Here is a 14,910-nt window from a genome sequence, read left to right on the forward strand (position 1 = left end):
AGGTGCACTTTTGTGACTTTCTTTAAGAATTGGGTTCCTAATTAGGCCTGGCGTTAACAAAGACTTCTTGCTTTTATTAAACTGATATTTCTCTCTCCATCGGCTGGCTTTATTTTGAGTGATCGCATTCTGCTCTTTCACAAGTAGCATATTGGCACACAAAGTAGTTTTGTTCAGTACCAGGAACTACTGGGCAATCAGCGGCATAACAAAACTACCCCCCCCCTGCAAAGAACATGGAGGGCCTCCCCCCACCAACACTCCAGACTCCCTCAGGGCAGGTGCTGTGCTATGGGGTCCCCCTGGAGGGGGGCTGCTGGGCCTTTATTTTGTCACTGGTGGCAACGTGTGCTTTTTGAGACAAAAAAGTATTATTTTCTTCTTGCCAGTATTTGTTACAATGGTGAGGGCCTGATAGCTCCCACAACTATAAAGTTTTACAAAAAGCCATGTCAAAACAAGACATGCATTGACAAACCAAAAGATTTGCAACAAATGTCGGATCGGTTGGCTTTGCTAGTGCTTGTTTATTTTCATGCTTCCCATAATCCTGTTGAAAATGGTTACACTGATTTTCCATTAGGAATATTGTTTTGGAAAAACTAGCATGCATCAACACATTTTACAATATGACGCTTCAAAGAAATAGCACCTGAAAGTTCATAATAGCAAAACTTTTTTTCCTACTTGCATTTTTTTCAGAACATTTTCTTTTGAAAGCAAAAAATCGTCACTGTTGCTTAGAAGCCTCTGCAAACATTTGCATCTAATCAGAGAGCATTCTGGGAGCATTATATTTAGCCTCATATTGTTAAACTTTTCAAGGTTCATAAAGGAAGTAATCATCCAGATGTGTGGCTCCAATGGGATCCTTTATTCTCTTCAATATAACAGACAACCGCCAACATGTTTCGTTCACCACCTGTGAACTTCCTCAGGGCATCACTATTTTTGTTTGTGCAGAAGGTTGGAGTTTCGCATTACACTGCCTGCAAGTTCTTAACTGCATATATTCCCTCAGTCAAAGTATATTAATTCCAGTTCAAATCAGATAACAGCCATAAGCCACTCTGCAGCACTGCTTCCTTTCCAAACTTTTAGACAAATGCCATGATGAGTAAATAATTCACTGGAAAAAAAAACCAAAGGTTAGAATAACGCTATAATTAAGTGAATATGTCATTGACAACATCAAAGTTTTGAGGTTAAAAAAAAAAAACACAGAAATTCACCAGTTCTAATTAGCAGAGGTAACTATATCTTGTGCTCCCGCCATGTACTGCTTATGACCTCACATATTACATCACTCATGACATGTTCAATTACATAATTTATTACATCCCTAATGACATCATCCAAGCTTATGTCGTACACATTGCTCCATAACTGGGTATAGTATTAAAGCTAAGAAAGTAAATGCAAAATAGCTCAGAATAGTATATGACATCATTGCTGCAATCATAACTACAACCCTCATAGATGAAGCAAGCTTATGTTAGGTGCAACATTGACCCTATACTAAGTACATGTTGACTGTGAACTAGAGATAAAAGGGTAACCTATCCTGAACACAGTGTTCACCCTGTATACAACTGTTCAGTGAAAACTAAGTTCTACCAGAGACTCAAGCCCTGTTAAATAACTAATGACCTACTAGGAACAGGCTTTACCTTTATCAAACCCCTGACAGTCACTGAACCTACATTGATAAGTGGATATGAGTAGAAAAGTGGGTACCGTTAACAGTGTTTATTCTATGGAGGGATTCCACTGTATACCACACTGTTTGCAGACAGTGAAACTTTTATGAGAAATACACCAAAAAGTATTTAAAAAGTATCTTTTAAGAACAGTTTACACTCAATGCAAATCTTGTCCAAAGAGCGACTATTTACTTAAAATAACCAAGGTGCTAAGATCATACTACCTGCAGCCTTCATACTATGTTAAAAACTTTAGATAACCCATCTTCTGAAGCAAAACAAGCACATGTACATTGGTTAGTACCAGGTGCACACAGGCTTGTAGAAATTGTCATGCCGACATGATTCTGTCCAATAACTGAAAGCTGCTTGCAATACTTAATGTTTTACGCCCAATCTTTCCCATGTTGGATACTTTCTCTGCAGAGCCAAATAACTTGGGTGGAACATGTGAATTAGTCATCAACTGTCACCTACAGACAGTCTTCAGTACAAAGATTTAGAACATGTTCAGTACCTCTACACGCTGAAGATGCATTAGTGGCACATGCTTTTTCTTAAGGGGTACACAGATTAGCTGGACACAGGCTGTACAAAATTAGGTAGAAAAGTAGTATGGAAGTTATCAGTCATTATGTAAACTATTTAAAAAAAAAAAAAAAAAAAAAAAAAAAGCCAGCATACTTGTTGGGTGATGTCATCAGTGGTGTCATAAATGATGTCATAGAGCATGTCATGAGTGACTTAATATGTGTAGTCATAAGCACTGCGTGGCAGAGGCATACATTATAGAGGCAGAGCTAACTATAACTGGTGAATGTATTTTTTATTTTTTATTTTTTTTTGTTCAAAACGTTAATGTTGCCACTGACGTATTCACCTACATATGACATTTCTTTAACCTTTTTTTTTTTTTGTTTAAATATATATATTTATATTTTACCTTGTGGCGGTTGGAACTAAGTAGTTCTAATTAGGATCTAATTTCTGTATAAAAAGGTTTTTTTCACTTGCCTATATCTTTGGCTCCTCTTGACGAATCTTCACAAAACATTCCAAAAACAATTGCCAGTCCCATCAGCTGCTGCCTGGAAAGTTTCAGGGTGATTTGTCCGGTGGGAGCTGAGAAAAAAGGAGGGCCCCAAAACACATTTTTCCCATTCATTTTCATATTGGGGATTTTGAACAGAGAAAACACAAAAACTACTGGACAGAATTACACCAATTTTGGCAGTAAGGTAGGTCCTTGTTCAGAAAGAGTGCTTTTTTGTTTTGGCGTAATTCAGTTCAGTTGTTTTTGAGAAATTAAGGGGAAAACAAAAAATTATATCTAGGGACGCAAAGGATTTGCAACCCTTCCCGATCTTGTGCAGAGATCTGATTGGCTGGTAGCACTTCAATAGCAGAAGTCGTTAAAGTGTTGTCAAGCTGAGTTCCCCCAAAGAAAAGTTACAAACAAAAGGGGCCAGGGTACGAACACCTTGACCCCTTAGCTCTGGTGGTGGCGTCCCAAACAGAACTCCCAGGGCTAAAAAAACATTTTTTATTTTACGAGTAAAAATGCGGTGGATCCGTGACTCCGCTAGTCAAATAAATTGAAAAACGAAGCACGGTCTCCCGCGCTTAGTCTAATGCCCCAAAGTGGGCCAAGTCACAGGGCTTTTTACAGGAAAAAAAAAACGGGAGGGGTCTTCTGGCCCCCTCTGGATGCTCCGGGGACTGCCACCTCCCCTTGGCTTATGTTTTTTGTATGCAGGGACCTGTGGCCCCTTGCTGCCCTGGGGGATCGCCACCTCCCTAACGTTTTCATGTAATATGAGGGGGGCTGCCTGGCCACTGTCCCACTGCCAATTACCCCACAGATTACGGCAATCATGCTATCTTTCATAACATCATTGATAATAATATCCATGTGATATTTGCAGTAACAATTTCTGTTGAAAAAACTGTGCATGGCGAGGACGCGAGTTATAGTAACTTTAGGCCACAAGTTATAGTTACTTGAGGTAACTTTAACTGGTAGATTTCTATTGTTTTATACGTTTAAAATCGGAGCCTGACCATAATGTCCCTGTAACCTTTGATTTTTATATATATATATATATATATATATATATATATATATATATATATATATATATATTTATTATGCAAGTTTAGAACAAGAAAAGCAGGTTAGTTATCTTAATAAGCTTTGTTTTCATTTAAATGCTTCAGACATCCTTTGTAGGTTGCTGCTGAGAATCCTATAGAAGGCCTTCATTAAATCAATGTACCTATTATTTTGTCTATTCACTTCTAGCCTTCCTTTTAATTGTTTATCACACTTATGACTCCTTTTAGGATCAGATTGTCCAGCTTGTGAACGCAGTTTTCAGCAAGAAGAACTTTGAGAGTCTGTCTGAGGCATTTGGTGTTGCATGTGCTGCAGCGGCTCTCTCTCAAAACAACTATCACCTTCCTCTCATCGTGGTCTCTGATGGGCCTGCAGCAGTATCTCATAAGCATCCCATCCTCCGGGTAAGTTTTGGACTCTATTGATGTTGCCTAATTAATGTTACATTCACTAGAAGTGATAAAAACAGGCACAGAGTGACTGCTCATCATAGTTCTATTTATCAGTGTTGCTTTAAACCATTTAAATTCGATTAGGTTTTTTTCATCTGCATTTGGTATTACAATGCATTTGAAGTCGATCATAATTTTTAAGAAAGATTTGTTTGTGCTAAAATAAAGCACACAAATATTTTCTAGGACTACGGTTTTCTGGTCTACTTCTGTAAATTCTTGTGAATTCATGAAATACTAAAATCTGCTCTAATGGAAAAACATATACCAAGTTTGCACTTTTGTGATATTCTTTAGGAATTGGAGCCATAATTAGGTCTCGTGTTAACCAAGACCTTTTTGTTTTATTAAAACTATATGTCCATCTATCAGCTGGCTTAATTGTGACTCCTGCTTGCAGAACTCTCTCTTACCCAGCGCCTTGATACACTCACACTTGACAAGTTTCATGGTCTCAAAGTTAATTTTACATTACATTGCATTTATCGAAATCTGCTCTTTAACACGGAGCATACTGGCAAGCAAAGTAGTTTTGTTCAATGCCAGTAACTACTGTGGCAATGTTCGCTTATTGGGACCCAAAAATATTTTTGCGTTTTGCTAATGTTTGGCACAGTTGTGAGGGCCCAGCAGCTTCTGCAGCAATAAAGTTTTAGAAAAGCCATTTCAAAACAGACATGCATTGACATCACCAAAAGACTGACCACAAATGTTGGACCTAGTGGCTTTGCTAGTGCTTGTTTATATTCATGCTTCCCATAATCCTGCCAGAAATAGTTACACTGAATTGCCATTATAAATATTTTTTGCATGCATAAACACATTTTACTAAATGATGCTTCAATGAAATGGTACCTAAGTTTCACAGTAGTTTAACAAAACGTTTTTTACCTAGTTGCATTTTTGTGTACGTTATATTTTGAATGCAAGAAATCATCAACCTTGCATTCAAGCTTCTGCAAAAATTTCCATTTTAATCGGAGAGCTTTCTGAGAGCATTATGCGTAGCCTCATATTTCAAACTTTGCAAACTTGTTCACATGCTGTTTTACATGAATTACTGTCCGTAGTGCAGTCTGAGCTTGCAACATTTATTTAGAACTCTCTCCCTAATAATAAAGGCTTTGCATTAAGCAACCCTAAATGCTATTTTGAACACCATTTACATATGGACACGTTATCTCAACCTCAGACAATTCCTTTCCCTACTCTTTAATGTGGTATGGTAAATTGGCAGCCAAAGGGTTTGTGCTGCAGGGAGTTGGGCCTTCTTGTCCCAAGGACGAAGTAAACTTGAAAACTTGTTGTCCTTGATCGCAAACAATATGTCCTGGGCATCTGGCTATAGGAATTCCACACCACTGATTTAATTTACCTGTGTAAGTGGACTTCCGATGTGATTTTCTTTGTAGGATCCTTTCACCTTTCCCCTCTGATTAGGGAAGAAATGTTTTCCTCATCTAATTTCCAAAAGCAAGGGAGTATGTTTTCTCTTGGCTGAACTTTTATTGACTTGGTGGAGCTTGATATCTGCTGACAGCATTCAATAATTAGATTACAGAATCATTCATAGTGATCTTTTCACACATTTCATATTACACTGTTGAAGAACTATTCTTATTACTAAGTTGTCCTTTGGCGTCATCGCCAGTGAACATAGAATCCTAATCTGCTGAAAACTTAAATTGAATGAAAATGTAATTGCAACTTGGGGGTCTAGAGCATCCACAACAAAAGTGGGATTATTATTGTAAACCAAATATATTTGAACTAATATTAAAGAACAAATATTAGAAAATACAGCACAGGTCTCATGGTTTTGTTAGTGTTATGCAGTGGTTCCCACCTTTTGGCTTTTGTGGACTCCCACTCTATCAGTGCTGGAACCCAGGGACCCCCACTCAATCATTACTAGAATCCGGGGACCTTCCACTGAGTCATTACTGAAAGCTGGGGACCTAATCTGATAATATCATATTTTCTAAGCAGTCACGGGCCCCCTAAAGTGGTTTCGTGGACCTCCAGGCGTCCCCGTATCAAAGGTTGGGAACCACTGTTCTAATGCATCACTTTTTTCCCTTCATCATAGTAGAAAGAAGCAGTAGGTAGCTATGTTTTTGCTTAAAATTTGTAACATATGTTTTACATTGCTTCTGTGTTATTTAGTAACTGTTTGTGGCACCTACCTTTTTCCAGCTGCGGGTTACCGATGTTCTGTCCCAGCCGCTGACCCAAGCACAAGTTAAATTGCAGCATGCAAAGTCTGCAGCCACCAAAGCCACAATCCTTCAACAGACCACATTCTCCCCATCAGGGTACGGTAACTTTTTTGCCTGAGTTAAGAGTATTTATTATATGCCATACCAAGCAGTGATACTTTATTTTGATAAGATTTAGCATTACTTCTTTGACACAAATATTTACAGTTGAGCCGCTGCCTCAGTTTGTGCTGTGTTCCAATTGGGATGTAGGTGAGCAATCAGATAAGCATAGTATGTGGTAGCTTATTGCTCTAGCGAAGATACTTGTTTATTGGGCATTTTAGTGTGTGTTTTTTATTATTTTATTTTTGCAATAAAGATCGCTCCAGAGCTCTTGGGTAAATGTATTAATTGCTCCAGGGCTCAAACTAGAGGTGTTATTCGAGGCACGTGAAGTCAGGAAAAGCTCTCAACTTATCCACAGCTATTTTCCTTTGTGAACAATCTGAGACTCCGAAAGAGCACTGCTTCTTTTGCATGGCAGTACTAATCCTGGCAGGATTTCTCAAAGACCACTGTGGGCATGCTGATCTTATCTGTGCAGAGTTGTGCTTAGTAAACAGCTTGTGCAATAGTGAGGCTCAAAAGGCTATTATACTTAAGAAATAGTGGTAATGGTGGTTGCTGTTTGGAAATTGGACTGGAGTACCTCTCCTTTAATTGAGCAGTAGAGGTTAATAGTGAGCCTATGGTGTATAAGGGAGAACATCACTCTACAGTTGATCTATATTAAGGCATCTGTGGAATGCTTATTCTGCTTATCAGCAGATTTGCTGGTGCTGTCTTTTATGCTTTGGTAAATGATTTCTGTGCATCTCTTAACTCCCAATATTATGGCATTAGAATGCGTTGGGCTAGTTTGACGGACTATTACCATTTTACTCTGGGTTTTGAATAGTCCAGGAGCGTGATACGGTTTTCTCTACTATTCCTGAGTTTTGCTGTTGTATTTCAGAGTAGCGATGCTCATTGCCATCCCCTTGCGTATGACTTTACTGTTATTTTGACAATGTGCAATTTCTACATTATGAAATGACACACTTCATCTGTGTGGGCTTCAGAACTGAGGTGCTTGCCTGGATATATGCTGTAGATGGGGAAAGTGCAAAATTAGCAGACGGTTTGTATTGTGTAGATTGTAAAAGCAGTTTCCATTGTTGGGTCTCATTTGGAAGTTGAGAAAATTGTTGTAAGGTTGCTATTGGTGTAGGGAATATTCTGTGCTTACATATCTTCTAGCTGAATGGCTTATTTCAGGGACAGAAGGCTCAGAAGAGGTAGGCTGCAACCTCACTGAATGTCAGTGTGACTCCAGAGTAAATCATAATATGTAAATATGTAAAGTAAAATGTCAGTTTCCAGTGATAATCATTTGTCACTGTTAACATCTTACCTCATTGAAAGTGAATACTGAGCATCACATTCTGTCCATTAATGTCCTGCGCTTGCCACCTTTACCCCGTGATGGCAGGAGTGGCAAATGACGTTACTACTTTCAATGAGGTATTACATAACTTTTGAGGTTTTGCGTTAAAGGTATTATTCACCTTCCATCAGTGTTCGTGGTGGTTCTTAAATCATTCTTATTGCATCAGTAGAGTTCAATGTGCCCACTAGCAAAGACCTTTTATAGCCCCAGGCAGGAATGTCAGCTAACATTGAGTATCTGTGACATCTAGTGAGCCTTGATGCCCTAAAACTGTAATGAGCAACCACTCCCTCATACAGTAACAAGACTCACTGGCAGCATCACAAAGCACTTTCTGCTCACAATCTCACAACGAGGCTGATTTTGTCTCTTGTGATCTCAATAGCATAATTCATCCTCCTACTCCTGAATGCTAGGTTGCACATTAGCCTCACCAACAGTGTTTATAGGATCTATTGCCATGGCAGAAAACACAAAGTGGCAAGACTACACCTATAGATACCCAGGGCTGCGCACTGTAGGCAATGTTTTTTTACTATGAAAAGCTTTCTGTTATGGTTTCCCCAGATTCCACTAAAGACCTCAGTAATTCTCACACTCGGGCAATCACACACCAGGAAGCCCCCTTTTGCCCTGGTTTCCAAAAGTTGATGATGGAAAAGTTACATGAGGCTCCTTGAAATCTGGATCTCCTGACCAAATTCCAGGGACACATGTTCTGTCTTAGTCTAATATCCTTTAATTTGGCTGCATGGCTTGTTAATTGATCCAATCAAAGCATTTTAAATCTTCAGAAGAACTCCATCGACATTCTAAAAGTATCTAAAAGGACTAATAATAAGACATTCTATGCCTTTTGGTAGAAAATATTATTTTATGATGTAATCAGAAAAAAAGACCCTGCATGCTGACAAGAAGCGATGATTCTGCCATGCTTTGAGTATCTAGCTAATTAAGTCCTGCAACGTTCATCAGTTACAGCAGTGGTTCTTAATATGTGGTCAAGGGACCCTTGGGGTCCCAAAGACGACTCAAGGGTGTCCTCAACTGATTAGAAAATTGTGTTTTTTTTTTTTTTTTTTGTTCCCGTAATCCCTTTTCACTGTTTCCGTAGACAGTTGTTTTTTCTTCCTATCGGAAACCCGTCTTCCAGGCTCCCCCATTTGAGCCCATTCGCAAAGTCTTTTTGCAGCATCTTTAATGGAAACCTGCTTTTCTAATTAATGTCAGCTCTGTATTGTTCGCAAAATCCAAGTGCTATCAATTCAACTGTACAGTTCTCTGCTCTTCTAGACTGGTTTTAAAGTCTAATACATCTTTTCTTCCGAAAGTGGTTTTGGATGTTCACTTAAATCAATCTGACACATTACCAGTTTTTCAAAATTCTTGGTACTCGACTGAGGAGCTCTTAATGTTATTTGATATCTGTGGAGAAAACAAAAATGTTATAAATATTTTCTCAACTCTTTTCCTATTTAGGTCCATTATGTACTGAGTATCCCACCTCTGAACAATCTGTATCGAGGTTGATGATTTATTGCCTCTGTCATATTAGCAGCAGCTCAACTGACCCTAGCTTTATAAAACTAAAGCCATTCAGTGAGAGGAAAAGCAGCAACTCCATGTTTTTTTTTCATAGATTTGTAAAACTGCTACTTGGAAGTCTGTTCCAAAGTTTAAGAAGCTAGCTTTGATATAGGTGCTACAGCAGATGCATGGAGGCAGGATGCGGGTCAGGCTATCATTTAAAAAAAGAAAAAGGAAAAAAAAAAAAACAATTGCTTAACTTTTGTTTAGCAATTGGTTTAGATTTATTTCTATCTGACACATTTAATCAAAACCCTTGGATGAGGGGTAAGCTTGTAGCTCTGTTCAATGAAGATCCTTCAATACAGAATGCCATGCTTCTTTCTTGCAATCATAGTTCTTCATTGTAGGCGCCTTTGTGGAAGTTGTAAACAACTCTCCCTCATCCCCGTTTTGAATACTTGGGACTGTCAACCTTTTTTTGTTGTTGGAGGTCCGAATTGCCGTAAAACAAAATATTGGTCTACAGCAACTGCCAGTGCAAGGCGTGATAAGAGAGAGAAGATTGCTAGATTTATAATGGAAATGTTTCCTCATCTCTTACATATACAGATCTAGTGCCTATGTGATTAGAGTCTGGGTTACTCATCAAAATTGACAAATATTCAGCTGCCAGTGTTTTCAACTTCTGTTTTATCGTTTTATGCATGCAACCAAATTCCTAGTGTTTATCATGGCCACTGCCGAAGACGTTACACTGTAAGAACAGCATAAACAAATTCTTGCCCTGAAGTTAACGTTTAAAAAAAATGCAATCCTCCTCCACCCCCTGCTAACTTCAGACTGCCTGTACAGTGTCTCTTATATACTGCCTTCGCTAAAGTAAGCTGTTATTTCATTTGTTCAATTTTAATTGGGTGCTTTGGATGGTGCTCAGGTCTCCTTTCGTGAAGTAAGCCTATTTGATCACACAGTACCTCAGTACATCCTCTTTTGGATACCAGTGTCAGTCAAAACCTGTTCAAATTGGATTAAATCTCCCACAGATTCCTCTGCTACCAGAAAAACCCTCGCCTTTTGGAATCAATCACTTAGATTCCTTAAGGACCTGAAAACTTTTTGATAAAAAGAAAATCTTAATTCTGCTGAAATCCACCACAGACTAGCTGACAGAAGACTTCTTCAGAACAGCACTTAGAGATGATGCTTCCACAAATAGCAGACTTGCTTTGTTTTTGGAATCTTGTCTAAGCTGTATTCTTTGAAGTGTTTGTTTTCTTTGATCTCCACCCACCAAAAGTCACTTGCAACAGTGGAACTCAGGCTGATTTTGACCTTAAACCTGCTGTAAGAGTGATCATAGATATTGTGGCTGATTTCCGTTGTAGCAGAAAATTCATATAGACAATTGCATGTTGAATAGATTTGAAGAAAATACTTATTACTTTTTAAAAAAGTGGCTTTAAACCTTTCTTAAGCTTTTATTTAATATTCTCATGTGCTTGAAGGCACAAGGCCAATTGTTTGCCTTTCAAACAAGATACTTCTGTCTATCCTTTCTCTACAGCATGTTTAGAGTCCGGCAATACCGTTGTGACTTGATAACCTGAGTTTTTGGGTTGAGTTTAAGCGTTCGACCTCTTGTGTACTTATACAGTGGGTTCAGAGCAATTTCATTTGTTCGATAGATTGACTTTTAAAAATCCTTGCTTGCTAGTGGTCAGTTCTTTCCTCTTTGTCCTTCTTTTTTCGCTTTGGGAGCAGGGACCCATTACTGTATAAGTATGCTCTGTCCTGTTTGTCTTCTGGGACTTTTTTTTTTTTTTTTTTTTTTTTTAGTTTTTACCTGTCCATCTTACACTATGGGCGTGTGTTCCAGAGCAGCCACGCTACCTCGGACAAGTCCCTCCCCACCAGCTCCCTCTCAAACATAAAACCAACAGCAGAGGAGGGCTTATCCAGGGCCATCTCAACCTCCTTTGTCTTAGCTCTCAAGCTTGGCGTGGAATGAGAGCTTTAATTTCCTTGTTGTCTCTGCCATAGCCAGAAGAGACCAGTGCTGTGCTCTAGAGATGCTTCAAAGAGAGTGCTCTGCTGATTAGTGACTGCAGGCGTGATGTTTTTTAATTACAGCGACAATGCATCGTACAGTTTATTTAGATAAACTAAATGCCCTGCAAAACGAGAAGCAGGCACAAAAAGTACACAAATCATTGCGAGGGCAGCTCTGGGCCCCACAAGGCTATAAGTGGCATTGCCTCTTTAAGGGGTCCCTTGAAACCACCCTCGCTCTCTTCGTGTTGCCACTCGCTCTACTGAACAGTCTTCAGTCCAATTTGGTTTCAGGTATGTGGGCTCTAGTTAGATGGCTAACTTACCCCACACTCTCAACCAAGATGACATTGCTAAGTGGACATAAAATCTAATAGTTTGTAATAGTAGATGTGCATCATTGTTCATTTGTGACATTGACACCTGAATTGCGTGGAAGAATAATGTATATAAAATATTTAAATGTCCTGTTTATTTTTACAAGTTGGAATGCTGCCGGAGTTCTTTCTGCACGCAGCCTATTCGTAGTCTGACAAAAACATTTCCAGTGGCTCTGCCACCAGTGATAATAAGAGCACTCATGTTGCGATGAACACACTTCCAGAAAAGGAAAAAGGTCAGCTTTACACAAAATCATGCGTTCACTCATTCTATCTATTACACAGCGCATCATCCGGTACCACAACGGAGAGAGGCTGGTGTATTGGGATGTCTGCACAGTTAATACTGTCGATCTTTTTTGGCAACTCTTAAATTCTACCTTATGTGTGTCTCCTTTTCTTAGATCTAGCAAACCTATATGTCCTACGTTTATGCTACACCGGTATGGCTTGCTTGACGTTCATCCCATGGGAGTCTTTTAGTTTTAATGCATTTTATTTTGAAACTATACTTTTATTCTTTCCTTGCTTATTTGGTATGAATATTGGTGTTTCTACCATAATTTTTGGATGGAAGTACTTGGGCACCCTCGGGGCAGGTTTCAGACATTTCTTTTAAATAAATATATACAGACATAATTGATTTTCTACCGTTGTCTCTCAAATATGGAATTAATGACAAGAACCGAGGTCTCCTGTGTACTTTAATTTTCCTCTTCAGCCATAGTGTCACTTCAATTTAACAACAACGTTAACATAATACAATACATAAACTATTACCTAATTATTTATCTTTGAGTACAGAGTGCATAAGCCCAGCCTCCAGACTAATTAATACGTACTGAACCTTTAAAAATACGCAAACGTGCTTTCATCATAAACACACAATCTATACACAGAAATCACACTTTTTTGCACAAATAAGTAATTAAGTTTTCATTTAAACATTTCCTTAATAGCTAGAAGACATTTAGGCGAAAGCAAAATTATGCAACACATATACTTGCACTGATACATTCTTGTTCAGATGTAAATACATAGTGATTGTTATTTTTTTTTTTTTAAAGTTAGATCACATTAAAAATTGATTTATTTTTAATAGTTAAGAGCTGCTCCCGTTGCCCACCTCGCTTAACTGTAAAACAAACTACCACTTTATGCAGATACATTTACAATGACTATCTTAAAAATACATTTGTACTTTTTCATACCTGAAGCATCACTGTCTTTAATATGGTTACTACGAGGCTCTAGGATCCTACATTATGCGCCATCTTTCTAAAACTATTAAACACTTTTATATCATATGAAAGGTCTAGACACAGAAAATTGCTGTTGGTGCTACATCTAAACGTAATTAATCAAATATTTGTGAATTCATTTTGGTGATTGGAAATGAACGTGCTGCTGTAAGTAAAATTCTGTAGCGACTCTCTTCTTTATAATTCACCTTTATTTGTTCTTCCTTCTCTGAATTAAAATACTCTGCTATCCTGCTGCATACAATTTGGGACATCCGGTTGAACACATGATGTGCACAGGGTCTCAGAGGGAAGAGTCAGTCCTATATGGGGGTGCACAGCTCTGCTTTTGTCCCTGCCCTACTGGCCTGTCTACATACTTGGCTAGAGGGAATACTCCCGAATGATGCAGAGGCTCCTCCTCCTTAATTAATATGAGATACTTTACCAGCACTTTTATTCTCTTGCAATGTGTGTCAAATTAATATGAGATACTTTACCAGCACTTTTATTCTCTTGCAATGTGTGTCACTCAAAGTAAAAGAACAACAGATAAGTGTGTAAAGAATAGTCTTTATATTAAAAGTAAGACTACATTTGGCTCAAACGCTTATTTAAAAGAGCAGTAGAACTGAAGTCTTAGAAGAACAGCCCACATATGTGCACTGTGTTATTCCACTGTCTAAAATAAGGGCACATTTTCCCCAGTTACATCCAAAACTTGGAGAAGCCAACTGTGAACGGGCCCAGTACATGAGGGGACGTGATTGATTTCAGGCAGCTACAGAGGCCAGCTCGTGATTTCACACGCCCATCACTTTCACTTGTTAGTGGGCTTGCCTTTAAAAAATCCTTTATCATTGGTAAATGCTTTACATTTGTCCCTCCTTGGGGCGGTTTTGTTCCCACCTTGCAGACTGCCCCTGTTACATGGATAATTGCATGATTGCCGATACATTCGACTGCAAGCAAACTTCTTTTTCCTTTTGTGTCTGCTTCGCGCTCATGTTTATGGCAGCCGGGGCATTTTGAACCTGCTCCCTTGTGTCATCTGTTTTACTTTTTTCATTTTCAGTTTATGTGGCAAGAAAAGTCCAGTTAGGAATTTAAAATGCTAATAGCTCTAACTCAAGCAAATGCAAGACCCATTGTATTGCAAATGCTTGTTATTTTTTCCTTCTACGTGTGTCTGTTATTATAGTGCGCATCATATGCTGTTTGATGCTCTTTAATTTCTTTACAAATGCAAAATATTGAGCACTTTGAAGAATTTGTGTGATAAATATAATCATTTACACGTCTTGTGTCTGTACACCGTTCTCATTCTCAGTCTTACATAACTTTTCATTCTCCAAGGGATGTCTTTGAACTCAACTTCATGGATGCCAAGCCAACCAGTGGATATTATGACTTTTCACTGAGCATAGAGGGTGACAACAGATACATTGCCAGCCAAGTGGAGGTACGTCAGATTGTCGGAGTATTTCTAATTGAGAAAGTGTTTCCAGGTATAAAATTTAACTGCTCATACAGATCTAGACGTTTGATGTCATTCTAGGAGACACTCTTATCTAGTGGGGACAGTTTCTATTTGCTACTAACAACCCTTTAACTCCGGCACATACATATTTTGTTCTATTGTGCAGTGCTCCATGCTATTGCCTAGTAAATATATCAAGATTATGTGCTCTGTCAATTGTCAAATAGCATGCCTCCTGGCTGAAGGATTCCTATCAGTAAGAGATACAT

General features: G+C 38.6%; 1 protein-coding gene across 2 annotated transcripts in view; it reads left to right on the top strand.

Moving 5' to 3' along the window:
• Positions 1–14,910, top strand: part of RPN2 (ribophorin II) — a 214,058-nt gene that overhangs the window by 106,541 nt on the left and 92,607 nt on the right. For both annotated transcript variants that reach the window (XM_069243724.1, XM_069243725.1), the window contains exons 7-9: positions 4,047–4,223; positions 6,468–6,586; positions 14,518–14,623. In XM_069243724.1, the coding sequence (XP_069099825.1) occupies positions 4,047–4,223; positions 6,468–6,586; positions 14,518–14,623 (402 nt within the window). The remainder of the gene's footprint in view (positions 1–4,046; positions 4,224–6,467; positions 6,587–14,517; positions 14,624–14,910) is intronic.

This window comes from Pleurodeles waltl, chromosome 7 (assembly GCF_031143425.1).
Source record: "Pleurodeles waltl isolate 20211129_DDA chromosome 7, aPleWal1.hap1.20221129, whole genome shotgun sequence".
NCBI lineage: Eukaryota > Metazoa > Chordata > Amphibia > Caudata > Salamandridae > Pleurodeles > Pleurodeles waltl.